Consider the following 12602-nt stretch of genomic DNA (forward strand, 5'->3'; position numbering starts at 1 on the left):
ACAGAAAATACAGAAATGCCAGGGGTGGAGGTGTTGCTGTTTAAATTCACAACCACATCCCTGAAAAAATCAGAGAGGAACTCCTGTTAAATCCTGTTGAAATAATATGGCTACAGGTTCATCTGTCTCACCTAAAACCCATTCTTGTGGAAAGCTGCTATAGACCACCAAGTGCTAACAGTCATTTTCTGGGTGACTTAAATATTGAGTGACTCATCAAGCTGCCCACTCAAGAAAAATATATAAACTGTAACCAGTGCCTGCAAACTCAGCTCCATGATTAATTGAATCAGATGGCTCATGCATCACAAAACTGACTAATATTGCTAACTACTTTAAAAGGATAATAGCAGATGATATTTCCACTCCTATTTGCCATAGCTTTCATTTAAGCCTACAAGAAAGTGTGTGCCCTCAGGGCTGGAGGGAAGCAAAAGTCAGTCTGCTACCTAAGAATAGTAATGCCCCCTTTACTGGTACAAATAGCTGACCAATCAGCCTGTTACCAACCCTGAGTAAAGTTTTGGGAAAAATTGTGTTTGACCAGATACAATGCTATTTTATAGTAAATAAATTGACTACAGACTTTCAGCATGCCTAGGGAAGGACTAGGGAAGGACATTCAACAAGCACAGCATTTACACAAATGACTAATGATTGGCTGAGAGAAAGTTATGATGAAAAGATTGTGGGGGATGTCTTGTTAGACTTCAGTGCAGCTTTTGACATTATCGATCATAGTCTGTTGCTGGAAAAACTTGAGTTATGGCTTTACACCCCCTGCTATATTGTGGATAAAGAGTTCACTGTCTAACAGAACACAGAGGGTGTTGTTTAATGTAAAACTCTCCAACATAATCCATGTAGAATCATGAATTATCCAGGGCAGCTGTCTAGGCCCCTTAATTTGTTCAGTCTTTACTAATGACATACCACTGGCCTTGAGTAAAGCTATGCAGATGATTCAACACTATACACGTCAGCTGCTACAGTGACTGCAACACGTGGTAAGGAATAAGTTAGTCCAAAATATTTTAAAAACTAAATGCATTGCATTTGGGACAAATCCTTCACTAAACCCTAAACCTCAACTAAGTCTTGTAATAAATATTGTGGAAATTGAGCAAGTTGAGGTGACAAAGGCTTGGAGTAACCCTGGATTGTAAATGGTCATGGTCTAAACATATTGATACAACAGTAGCTAAGATTGGGAGAAGTCTGTCCAAAATAAAACGCTTCTCTACATTCTTAACAACACTATCAACAAGGCAGGTCCTACAGGCTCTAGTTTTGTCGCACCTGGACTACTGTTCAGTCGTGTGGTCAGGTACCACAAAGAGGGACTTAGGGACTTAAATTGCAATTGGCTCAGAACAGGGCAGCACAGCCCTTGGATGTACACAGAGAGCAAACATTAATAATATGCATGTCAATCTCTCCTGGCTCAAAGTGGAGGAGAGATTGATTTCATCACTACTTGTATTTCTGAGAGGTATTGACATGTTGAAAGCACCAAGCTATCTGTTTAAACGACTAGCACACAGCTCAGACACCCATGTACACCCCACAAGACATGTCACCAGAGGTCTCTTCACAGTCCCCAAGTCCAGAACAGACTATGGGACGTGCACAGTACTACATAGAGCCATGACTACATGGAACTCTATTCCACATCAGTTAACTGATGCAAGCAGTAAAATCAGACTGTGAAGCTATACAAACATAGGCACAGACACATGCATAGGCATACATGATAACATATGCACACACGGATTTTGTGTTGTAGATATGTGGTAGTGGAGTAGGGGCCTGAGGGCACACACTTAGTGTGTTGTGATATATGTTATGAATGTATTGTTATGTATTTAAAATTGTATAACTGCCTGAATTTTGCTGGACCCCAGGAAGAGTAGCTAACGAGGATCCATAATAAATACAAATACAAACACAACTTGATTGGACTCCAGCTGTGGTAAATTCAATTGATTGAATTGGGCATGATTTGGAAAGGCACACACCTGTCTATATAAGGTCCCACAGTTGACAGTGCATGTCAGAGCAAAAACCAAGCCATGAGGTCGAAGGAATTGTCCATAATGATCTGAGACGGGATTGTGTCGAGGCACAAATCTGGGGAACAGTACCAAAAAAAGGTCCCCAAGAACACAGTGGCCACCATCATTCTTAAATGGAAGAAGTTTGGGACCACAAACACTCTTCCTGGAGATGGTCGCCGGCTAAACTGAGCAATCGGGGGAGAAGGGCTTTTGTCAGGGAAGTGACCAAGAACCCGATGGTCACTCTGACAGAGCTCCAGAGTTCCTATGTGGAGATGGGACAACCTTCCAGAAGAACGACCTTCTCTGAAGCACTCCACCAACCAGGCCTTTATGGTAGAGTTGCCAGACCGAAGCTGCTCCTCAGTATATGACTGCCTGCTTGGAGATTGCCAAAAGGCACCTAAAGGACTCTCAGACCATGAGAAACAAGATTCTCTGAGCGCTCAGGACCTCAGACAGGGTTGAAGATTCAGCACACAGCCAAGACAACGCAGGAGTGGCTTCAGGACAAGTCTCTGAATGTCCTTGAGTGGCCCAGCCAGAGCCCGGACCTCAACCCGATTGAACATCTCTGGAGAGACCTGAAAATAGCTGTGCAGCGACGCTCCCTTTCCAACCTGACAGAGCTTGAGAGGATCTACAGAGAAGAATGGGAGAAAATCCCCAAATACAGGTGTGCCAAACGTGTAGCGTCATACCCAAGAAGACTCGGAGCTGTAATTGCTGCCAAAGTTGCTTCAACAAAGTATTGAGTAAAGGGTCTGAATACCTATGTAAATGTGATATTTCCAGGTTTTTATGTTTTATAAATTGTCAAAAATCTGTTTTTGATTTGTCATTATGGGTTATTCTGTGCAGATTGATGAGGGAAAAATCTATTTAATCAATTTTAGAATAAGGCTGTAACTTATCAAAATGTGGAAAAAGTAAAGGGGTCTGAATACTTTCCGAATGCACTGCATATACAGCAATAGTTGAATAGGATGGCCTTGACTAAAAAACATGAAATTAGTAAAACAGTATGTACAGTACAGTACAAAGGGCAGCAACCTCTAAGGTGCATGGTACAGTAACCGGGTGGTAGTCAGCTAGTGACAATGACTAAGTTCAGGGCAGGGTACTGGGTGGCCTTGAGATAAAATGGAGCCGGAAGAAATGTCAGCAGTTTTACGGGCGCCCAACCAATTGGGCTATTATGTGTTTTTTTGTTTTGTTTTTTGTAACTTATTTTGTACATAATGTTTCTGCAACCGTATCTTACGGCAAAAAAGAGCTTCTGGATATCAGGACAACAATCACTCACCTCGGATTAGACAAATACTCTGTCTGTCCTCTCCTAGCCCACGTCTACAGTTGCTGCGCTAACGCGACAGCTAGGAGTATCACTTCTTTAGTGAATAAGAGTTCAAAGTTCATACCCAGTTGCCATGCTATATGCTCAGCCTGACTAACCGTTGCCTGTATGTAGCCTTGCTACTGTTATAGCCTCGCTACTGTATACAGCCTCGCTACTGTTATTTTTCACTGTCTTTTTACTGTTGTTTTATTTCTTTACTTACCTATTGTTCACCTAATACCTTTTTTTGCACTGTTGGTTAGAGCCTGTAAGTAAGCATTTCACTGTTGTAGTCGGCGCACGTGACAAATAAACTTTGTTTTGATTTGATAGATGTTTTTCAGTCTCTCGGTCCCAGCATTGATGCACTGTACTGATTTCGCCTTTTGCATGATAGCGGTGAGTGAACAGGCCGTGGCTCGGATAATTGATGTCCTTAATGATTTTTTTGCCCTTCCTGTGACATTGGGTGCTGTAGATGTCCTGGAGGGCAGGCAGAGTGCCCCCAGTGATGCGTTGGGCTGACCGCATTACCCTCTGGAGAGCCCTGTGGTTGCAAACGATGCAGTTGCCGTACCAGGCGGTGCTGAAGCCTGACAGGATGCTCGTAATAGTGCATCTGTAAAAGTTTGTAAGAGTCTTAGTGTCCTAGCTGAATTTCTTCAGCCTCCTGAGGTTGAAGAGGCACTGGTGTGCCTTCTTCACCACACTGCATGTGTTGGGTGGACCATTTCAGATTGTCAGTGATGTGTACACCAAGGAACATAAAGCTTTTCACCTTCTCCACTGCGGCCCGTCGATGTGGATTGGGGCGTGCTCTCTCTGCTGTCCCTCTGCTGTTCAGCTCCTTCTTTTTGTTGATGGAAAGGTTATTTTCCTGGCACCACTCCACCCGGGCCCTTACCTACTCCCTTTAAACTGTTTCGCCATTATTGGTAATCAGGCGAGTTGGAGGCATGCATAGATGAACAGGGAGTACAGGAGAGACCTAAAAACGCACCTTTGTGTGGCTCCTGTGTCGAGGATCAGAGAAGTAGAGGTGTTGTTTCCTACCTTCTCTACCTGTGAGCATTCCATCAGGATGTCCAGGACACAGTTAGACAGGGCATGGTTCAGACTCAGGGCCCCAAGCTTAATGATAAGCTTGGAGGGTATTATGGTATTGAAGGCTGAGCTGTAGTCAATGAACAACATTCTTACATAGGTATTCATCTTGTCCAAATGTGCGATGGCGATTGTCCGTGGGCCGTATGCAAATTGCAGTGGGTCTAGGGTGGCAGGTAAGGTGGAGGTGATATGATCCTTAATTAACCTCTCAATGTCACGGTTGCATAAATGATTCAGGAGACAGACGCAGGAATGCGTAATAGGGTTTTTTATTGTACCCAAATTAAGTCATGCCGTGTAAAGGCAAGGGGATTAAGACCAAACAAAAGAGCGAGGAGTACCTCGAATAAATAACACATGCGCACAATGATTAACACACGGGATGAGACCCGTAATCATCTGTGCAATCCTCAAGGGCACGAAAGCCCAAAACAGACAGCACAGGTACACACACGCACCAATGGACATTGTAACAACAATCGACAGCCCAATGGAAACCAAAGGGCACACTTATACAAGTACTAATCAGTGGGAATAGGGGACAGATGTGTGTAATGAAAGTTCCGGATGGATCCGTGACACTCAAAGCACTTCATGATGACAGAAGTGAGTGCTACGGGGCGATAGTCATTTAGTTCAGTTAACTTTGCTTTCTTGGGTTCAGGAACAATGGTGTACATCTTGAAGAAAGTAGGAAAAGCAGACTGGGATAGGGAGAGATTTAATATGTTTGTAAACACTCCAGCCAGCTGGTCTGTGCATGCTTTGAGGACTTAAATGCGGTGGGTAACCCTTTCAGTTTTGAATGCTGCCAACTAGCCACGGTTTTTGGTTTGGGTAGGTTTCAATCATCACAGTGGGAACAACATCCCCCATACATTTCCTTATGAACTCGGTCACATTGTCAGTATATAGTCTCAGAGGCAACCCGGAACATATCCCAGTCAGCGTGATCAAAACAATCTTGAAGTATAGATTTCGATTGGCCAGAAGAACATTGAATAGACCTTAGCACGGGTACTTTCTGTTTGAGTTCCTGCCTATAGGAAGTGTCGTGTCTTCACTATCATTAACTGATGACTGATAGTTTTTATCAATGATTCTCTGTAATTAGTTACTATGCGATCAACTGATTAATCACGTAACTAATTAACTAGGAAATCGGGGCCCCAAGGAAAATATTCAGATTACAAAGTTAGAATTTCCTAAAATAACTTATCAGATATTTTATCTGATCAATTAGTCTTCGAATTAATGAATTATTTACTTTACCTCACGTTAGTCTCATTCCAAACGTCGTAAATTGTTGGTAATCTGCACGAACCCAGTCTTCACTATGAGTCAATTGTCTTAAATCATTTATTTATCAAATCAAATCAAATCAAATTTTATTTGTCACATACACATGGTTAGCAGATGTTAATGCGAGTGTAGCGAAATGCTTGTGCTTCTAGTTCCGACAATGCAGTAATAACAAGTAATCTAACTAACAATTCCAAAACTACTGTCTTGTACACAGTGTAAGGGGATAAAGAATATGTACATAAGGATATATGAATGAGTGATGGTACAGAGCAGCATAGGCAAGATACAGTAGATGGTATCGAGTACAGTATGTACAAATGAGATGAGTATGTAAACAAAGTGGCATAGTTTAAAGCGGCTAGTGATACATGTATTACATAAGGATACAGTCGATGATATAGAGTACAGTATATACGTATGCATATGAGATGAATAATGTAGGGTAAGTAACATTATATAAGGTAGCATTGTTTAAAGTGGCTAGTGATATATTTACATCATTTCCCATCAATTCCCATTATTAAAGTGGCTGGAGTTGAGTCCGTGTCAGTGTGTTGGCAGCAGCCACTCAGTGTTAGTGGTGGCTGTTTAACAGTCTGATGGCCTTGAGATAGAAGCTGTTTTTCAGTCTCTCGGTCCCAGCTTTGATGCACCTGTACTGACCTCGCCTTCTGGATGATAGCGGGGTGAACAGGCAGTGGCTCGGGTGGTTGATGTCCTTGATGATCTTTATGGCCTTCCTGTGACATCGGGTGGTGTAGGTGTCCTGGAGGGCAGGTAGTTTGCCCCCGGTGATGCGTTGTGCAGACCTCACTACCCTCTGGAGAGCCTTACGGTTGAGGGCGGTGCAGTTGCCATACCAGGCGGTGATACAGCCCGCCAGGATGCTCTCGATTGTGCATCTGTAGAAGTTTGTGAGTGCTTTTGGTGACAAGGCGAATTTCTTCAGCCTCCTGAGGTTGAAGAGGCGCTGCTGCGCCTTCTTCACGATGCTGTCTGTGTGAGTGGACCAATTCAGTTTGTCTGTGATGTTTATGCCGAGGAACTTAAAACTTGCTACCCTCTCCACTACTGTTCCATCGATGTGGATAGGGGGGTGTTCCCTCTGCTGTTTCCTGAAGTCCACAATCATCTCCTTAGTTTTGTTGACGTTGAGTGTGAGGTTATTTTCCTGACACCACACTCCGAGGGCCCTCACCTCCTCCCTGTAGGCCGTCTCGTCGTTGTTGGTAATCAAGCCTACCACTGTTGTGTCGTCCGCAAACTTGATGATTGAGTTGGAGGCGTGCGTGGCCACGCAGTCGTGGGTGAACAGGGAGTACAGGAGAGGGCTCAGAACGCACCCTTGTGGGGCCCCAGTGTTGAGGATCAGCGGGGAGGAGATGTTGTTGCCTACCCTCACCACCTGGGGGCGGCCCGTCAGGAAGTCCAGTACCCAGTTGCACAGGGCGGGGTCGAGACCCAGGGTCTCGAGCTTGATGACGAGCTTGGAGGGTACTATGGTGTTGAATGCCGATTTATTACTAACTAAGTAATTCACAGAAATGCATAAACAAACAGTAAATATGGTTACATGAAATGATAGGAGAATGTGGCCTAGTGGGCTAAACCGGCATGGTGGCTTGTTTGACAAGAGGAGGAGTGGGGGTCGACTAAGAAGACACTACAGAGTGATAATTATAACAATTAAAATGCTAATCCTTTACACATGAACACTCACTCATGTCTGACCCTAACTGGGCTCAGGGGCGGTCCAGGATGTCTGACCCTAACTGGGCTCAGGGGCGGTCCAGGATGTCTGACCCTAACTGGGCTCAGGGGCGGTCCAGGATGTCTGACTCTAACTGGGCTCAGGGGCGGTCCAGGATGTCTGACCCTAACTGGGCTCAGGGGCGGTCCAGGATGTCTGACCCTAACTGGGCTCAGGGGCGGTCCAGGATGTCTGACCCTAACTGGGCTCAGGGGCGGTCCAGGATGTCTGACCCTAACTGGGCTCAGGGGCGGTTCTCTGATTTAGTTCAAATCAAAAGGGAATTGTATTTTTCTTCATTAAACAGTCCACAATTATACAAACAGTATCATACTCACTCATTCATCTTATACAACAATTAGATGTAAACCTCATATCTGAGGCTATTATATAAACAGCGTTATGGTAATGTGGCCACACCGTCTCTCTTGAGCTTCCCAAGTTGTGACAAACGGACCAGTTCGTAGCTGGATTAGTCACCGATCTTTTACACTTTCTCTGGAACATGAAATTTGTTCGTACCTCAAGTTCTGTGAGGTGGAAGGATTTCCTTTGTCTCCATGAAAAACTACTCTCTATAACTGTATGTCCATGAGGTCTCAGGAATTTACGACCTCTGACCACAGCAGCCTAGTTGAAGGAGGCAAGAGGGGGAGGCAGGGAGAGGGGGATGGGGTTGCTATACTCAAAGAGGCCAACGTCATGACAGAAGGGAGGAGCAGAACGGATTTGCAACCTGATTATCCGAAGGGAGAGAGTAACAATGTGAGAGTACTACAGGCAATGTGTTGATAGAACTTTGGTCGCGTTTTCCTCAGATTTGCTTTGTTAAAATCCCCAGCTACAATAAATGATGCCTCGAGATATTCGTTTTCCAGTTTTCAAAAAGTCCAGTGTAGTTCCTAAAGGGCCGTCGTGGTATCGGCTTGAGGGGGAATATACACGGCTGTGACTATAACCAAAGATAATTATCTTGGAAGGTAATGCGGTCAGCATTTGATTGTGAGGGATTATAGGTTTTGTGAAAAAAAGGACTTGAGTTCCTGTATGTTACCACAATCACACCATGAGTAGTTAATCATGAAACACACTTCCGCCTTCCTTCTTCTCAGAGAGTTCTTTATTCCTATCTGCACAATGTACTGAGAACCCAGCTGGCTGTATGGACGGGGACAGTAATGTATATCCGGAGAGAGCTATGATTCCGTGAAACATGTTGTCTCTCTGGAAGGAGATATTGGCCCTGAGATGGTCTACTTCATTGTCCAGGGACTGAACATTTATGAGGAATATACTGGGAAGTGCACACCTCCTGAGTCAGACTAAATGTCCACTACGAATACCTCTTCTCTGCCAGCGGAGTCTTGGAGCAGCCTCTAGCATAAGTTAAATTGCCCTGGAGGGTATGAACAAAGCATCCAATTCGGGAAAGTCGTATTTCTGGTCAGAATGCTGGTGAGTTACTGCCACTCTGATATCCCAAAGTTATTCCCGGTTTATGTAATAACTCAAAGAAATGTTCTAGCCTAATAATGTAAAAACAATAATACTGCAGAATTGCTCAGGAGCTAAAAACAGAGCTGCCATACTGTCAGAGCACACACACACAGTCACTGGAGGAGGTTTTATCTGAGTGCAGTTTGAGAGAGTAACATGTCAAACCCATCTAATGGGTGTCATCAGCTCTATGTTTGTGTGCAGGTCACTTGTATGAACTTCCAAATGGAAAATAGTACATGGTGCAGTGTGCGCGTCTGAGTGAGTGCGTGTGTGTGTGTGTGCGTCCATGAGTATGTCGGTGTCTGAGCCTCACCTTAAAGCCGATGTGTCCCTTCTTGCAGCAGAGGCAGGCCAGCATGAGGAAGACAAAGGTGAAGAGACCAGACAAGGAAACAGCCACCACCGCCAGAGACGACGGCCACGACAGCCCACTCAGAGGAGCACCATCTGCAGGACAGATTGAGGTATTACAGATTAAAAATAACAACAACAACAAATACACTGCCAGAGAAGACGGCCATGACAGCCCACTCAGAGGAGCACCATCTTCAGAACAGATAGAGGCATTAGCATAGACAATATATCATATAGGGGCTCGACAACACCTGCTTATCTAGCTAGGGTTCTATATCTATGGTTATCAAAACCAGAGATCCAGACAATAGATCATACAGCCTAGCCTATGGTTATGATGCTGCCGTCAGCATAAGACAATGACGAGGACACTCCCTCAATTCGGTAAAAATATAACTTTTATTATTATAATTATTGCTGAAAATTGGACTTTGTTTAATATTATATTGCCTATGGTCCAGGACATTTAGACAATGATGACACCATGCCAATTAATGAACAATGGTACATTTATTGAAGAGTCATACAGACTGGGGCTGCTTCCTTGTGGGGCTACAGCGCACTGCATCTCTATATGGGCTAAATATGGCCATTTAAATTGGAAGCTATTCCCCTACTATTTTTATTGTACTACTGTTTAGGATAGACGGCCAGTACCACACAATTCCTTTTTTATTTATTTTTTGCTGTCACCCTCCGTTTACGCTAATGAGGTTATCTCCCAGGGAGGACTTGGGTTACAGGTTATGATGAATTATTGTGAAGATCTAGATTATAGATTTCATTTCTTGCACATAATTTTTGACGACCAATGGGTGGGTTCCCCAGTGGATCCTGCTTTTGTTACACATCCACGGGCTTATCAACACTAAAGATAACAATGACATTTTTAATATAACATTCCTGTTTGAAAAACAACTACTCTCTCTTGCAATCTAAAAAGCCCTAAATTGTCCTATCAAACGTTTCAGCTATTTTAATATCCTAGCAAGAAACCATATCGACATAGCAACGCTCCCAGAAACACACCTGCTCCATAAGGACACACATAGAATGCAGAACCATGTGTTCAGACTTTTTCATCAGCCTCTTCTACTCAAGCAGGCATAAAACATTCTCCCTAATCGATTTTATAATATTATCTAGACCTCTATTTTCAAAAATTAAGAAAATAGAAATTCAACATATGAACTTGTCCAATCACCACACCTACTACTGCCAACTACACATTTCAGAATCTCCTACGGGTCACACGATGTGCGTTTCAATGTTTCACTACTACATAATCGTACATTTTGTGATCAATTTTAAATTGAACTAAGGTCATTCATAATGATTCATAAAAATTCAGTCGATGACCCCCGGATTCTATGGGATGCCACCAAAGGTTTTATTAAAAATAATGCAACTGCTTTGCAGCTGGGTTGAATGAATCACAATTCAATAAGATATCAGAACTGGAAATATTAATTTCTTGATAAGACAGAGAGCAGAATTTTCTTTCCATTGAGTTAAACTCAACCTTTACTTCCATGGTAATCGTCCCAGTTGTTTATTGGCCAACACGCTATGCAGTAATGATCACATACTGGGAATTACGAGCCTCCCGAATGGCGCAGCGGTCTAAGGCGTCACTACAGACCTGGGTTCGATCCCGGGTTGTGTCGCAGCTGGCCGTGACCGGGAGACCCATGAGAAGGCCTACAATTGGCCCAGCGTCGTCCAGGTTAGGGGAGGGTTTGGCCTGGCTGGGATGTCCTTGTCCCATCGCGCTGTAGGGACTCCTGTGGCGGGCCAGGCGCATGCATACTGACACCGTCGCCAGTTGTACAGTGTTTCAAATTGGTGAGGCTGGCTTCCAGGTTAAGTGAGCAGTGTGTGAAGAAGCAGTGCGGCTTGGCAGGGTTGTGTTTCTCCCCAATTGTAAATACCAATTGGAGAAAAAAAAAAAAAGAGGTATACATTTTTTTTTTAAGATAGCAGGGGGATTACTATCAGAACCTAAATGAATCAATCAAAGATTATCCTGCTTCTATAAAGAACTGTGCACCTCAGATTGTAAATCCTTTCTAAAAGAATGAAGAGGAGCTCTTCTCTCAACAGAGGAAGCCTGTTGAATAAAGGCAAATCATCTGAATAAGATGGTATTCCTCCTGAGGTCTATTTTACATTTTGGAATCAATTAGGTCCACTATTGCTCGTAATGATTAACACAAGCGTTCACAAAGGTTTATTTGTGAGAGATGTGAATACAGCACTAATGGTGTCATCAATGGTGAGGGTGAGGTTGCCAGCTTTGGTGAGAATGGATTTGGTGCCTATGAAAAGGACTTCCAACTGTTGCATCCATTTATTGTGGAGAGGCAGGATTCAATGTGGGTCAGAGGTGGGTTGAGGAGGGATTTGGTGCTGAGGCAGATCTGGATGTCATCGGCATAGTATTGGAAGTCAAGGTTGAAACCTGGGTAAATCACCTACCTCACTCTCACCCAATCCGCCAGTGGATACAGTTACTATTAGAAGTTATAACGTTAGAATCATCCAAAGCCCAAAACATAGGGGATAAGTAGTGGGTAGGCAGGTGGGTAAACAGAGATATGTGGGGGTGGGGACTGACAACCAACTTGTGTTGCTAGCACGGGTGGGACCATGTGTTCCTGGTGGGGGGGATGCGGGTGGTTGGACGGAGACAGAGGGGAATAGGAGTTGGGGGTGTAGGCCCACTTTCTGTTCCTTTACATACCAATTATTACAAAATCCTAACTTCTTCTGTGTGGTCAATATGATGTAGGCTGCCACTAAGAGATACAGGTACATACTGGTATAAACTGAGTGTGTGAATTGATATGAATATTGGACCTGTAACCCCCCCCCGTCCCAACAAAAAATGACAATGAAAATAATGATTTATTTGGTAAGAAAAATAAAAATACACCATGTTACAGAGACATGAGTATCTTCTTCAACTAGATACATTTACTATAATTAAATAGAGTCAATTAAATATTTTGCAGAAGTAATATATTGATGTCTGTTATTCAGCAAACACTTTCACTCCACTTTGAAAACAAGTTAGACATTTCCTAGATCATTTATCACCTGTGATTTAACGTGTTTTAAACAAATCTACATGTTATTATGTGAAAGTGCCTTAAATATGGTATGAATCAGCAATTTGAATGAGATTTGC

The 12602-nt window shown here is 43.4% G+C and overlaps 1 protein-coding gene across 2 annotated transcripts in view; it reads right to left on the reverse strand.

Annotated features, from left to right (window-relative positions):
• LOC110502784 (serine/threonine-protein kinase LMTK1) overlaps nt 1-12602 on the reverse strand; it is a 94595-nt gene that overhangs the window by 28613 nt on the left and 53380 nt on the right. For both annotated transcript variants that reach the window (XM_036960479.1, XM_036960478.1), the window contains exon 3: nt 9372-9505. In XM_036960479.1, the coding sequence (XP_036816374.1) occupies nt 9372-9505 (134 nt within the window). The remainder of the gene's footprint in view (nt 1-9371; nt 9506-12602) is intronic.

The sequence above is a fragment of the Oncorhynchus mykiss genome, chromosome 23 (genome assembly GCF_013265735.2).
Source record: "Oncorhynchus mykiss isolate Arlee chromosome 23, USDA_OmykA_1.1, whole genome shotgun sequence".
In the NCBI taxonomy this organism is placed as follows: Eukaryota; Metazoa; Chordata; class Actinopteri; order Salmoniformes; family Salmonidae; genus Oncorhynchus; species Oncorhynchus mykiss.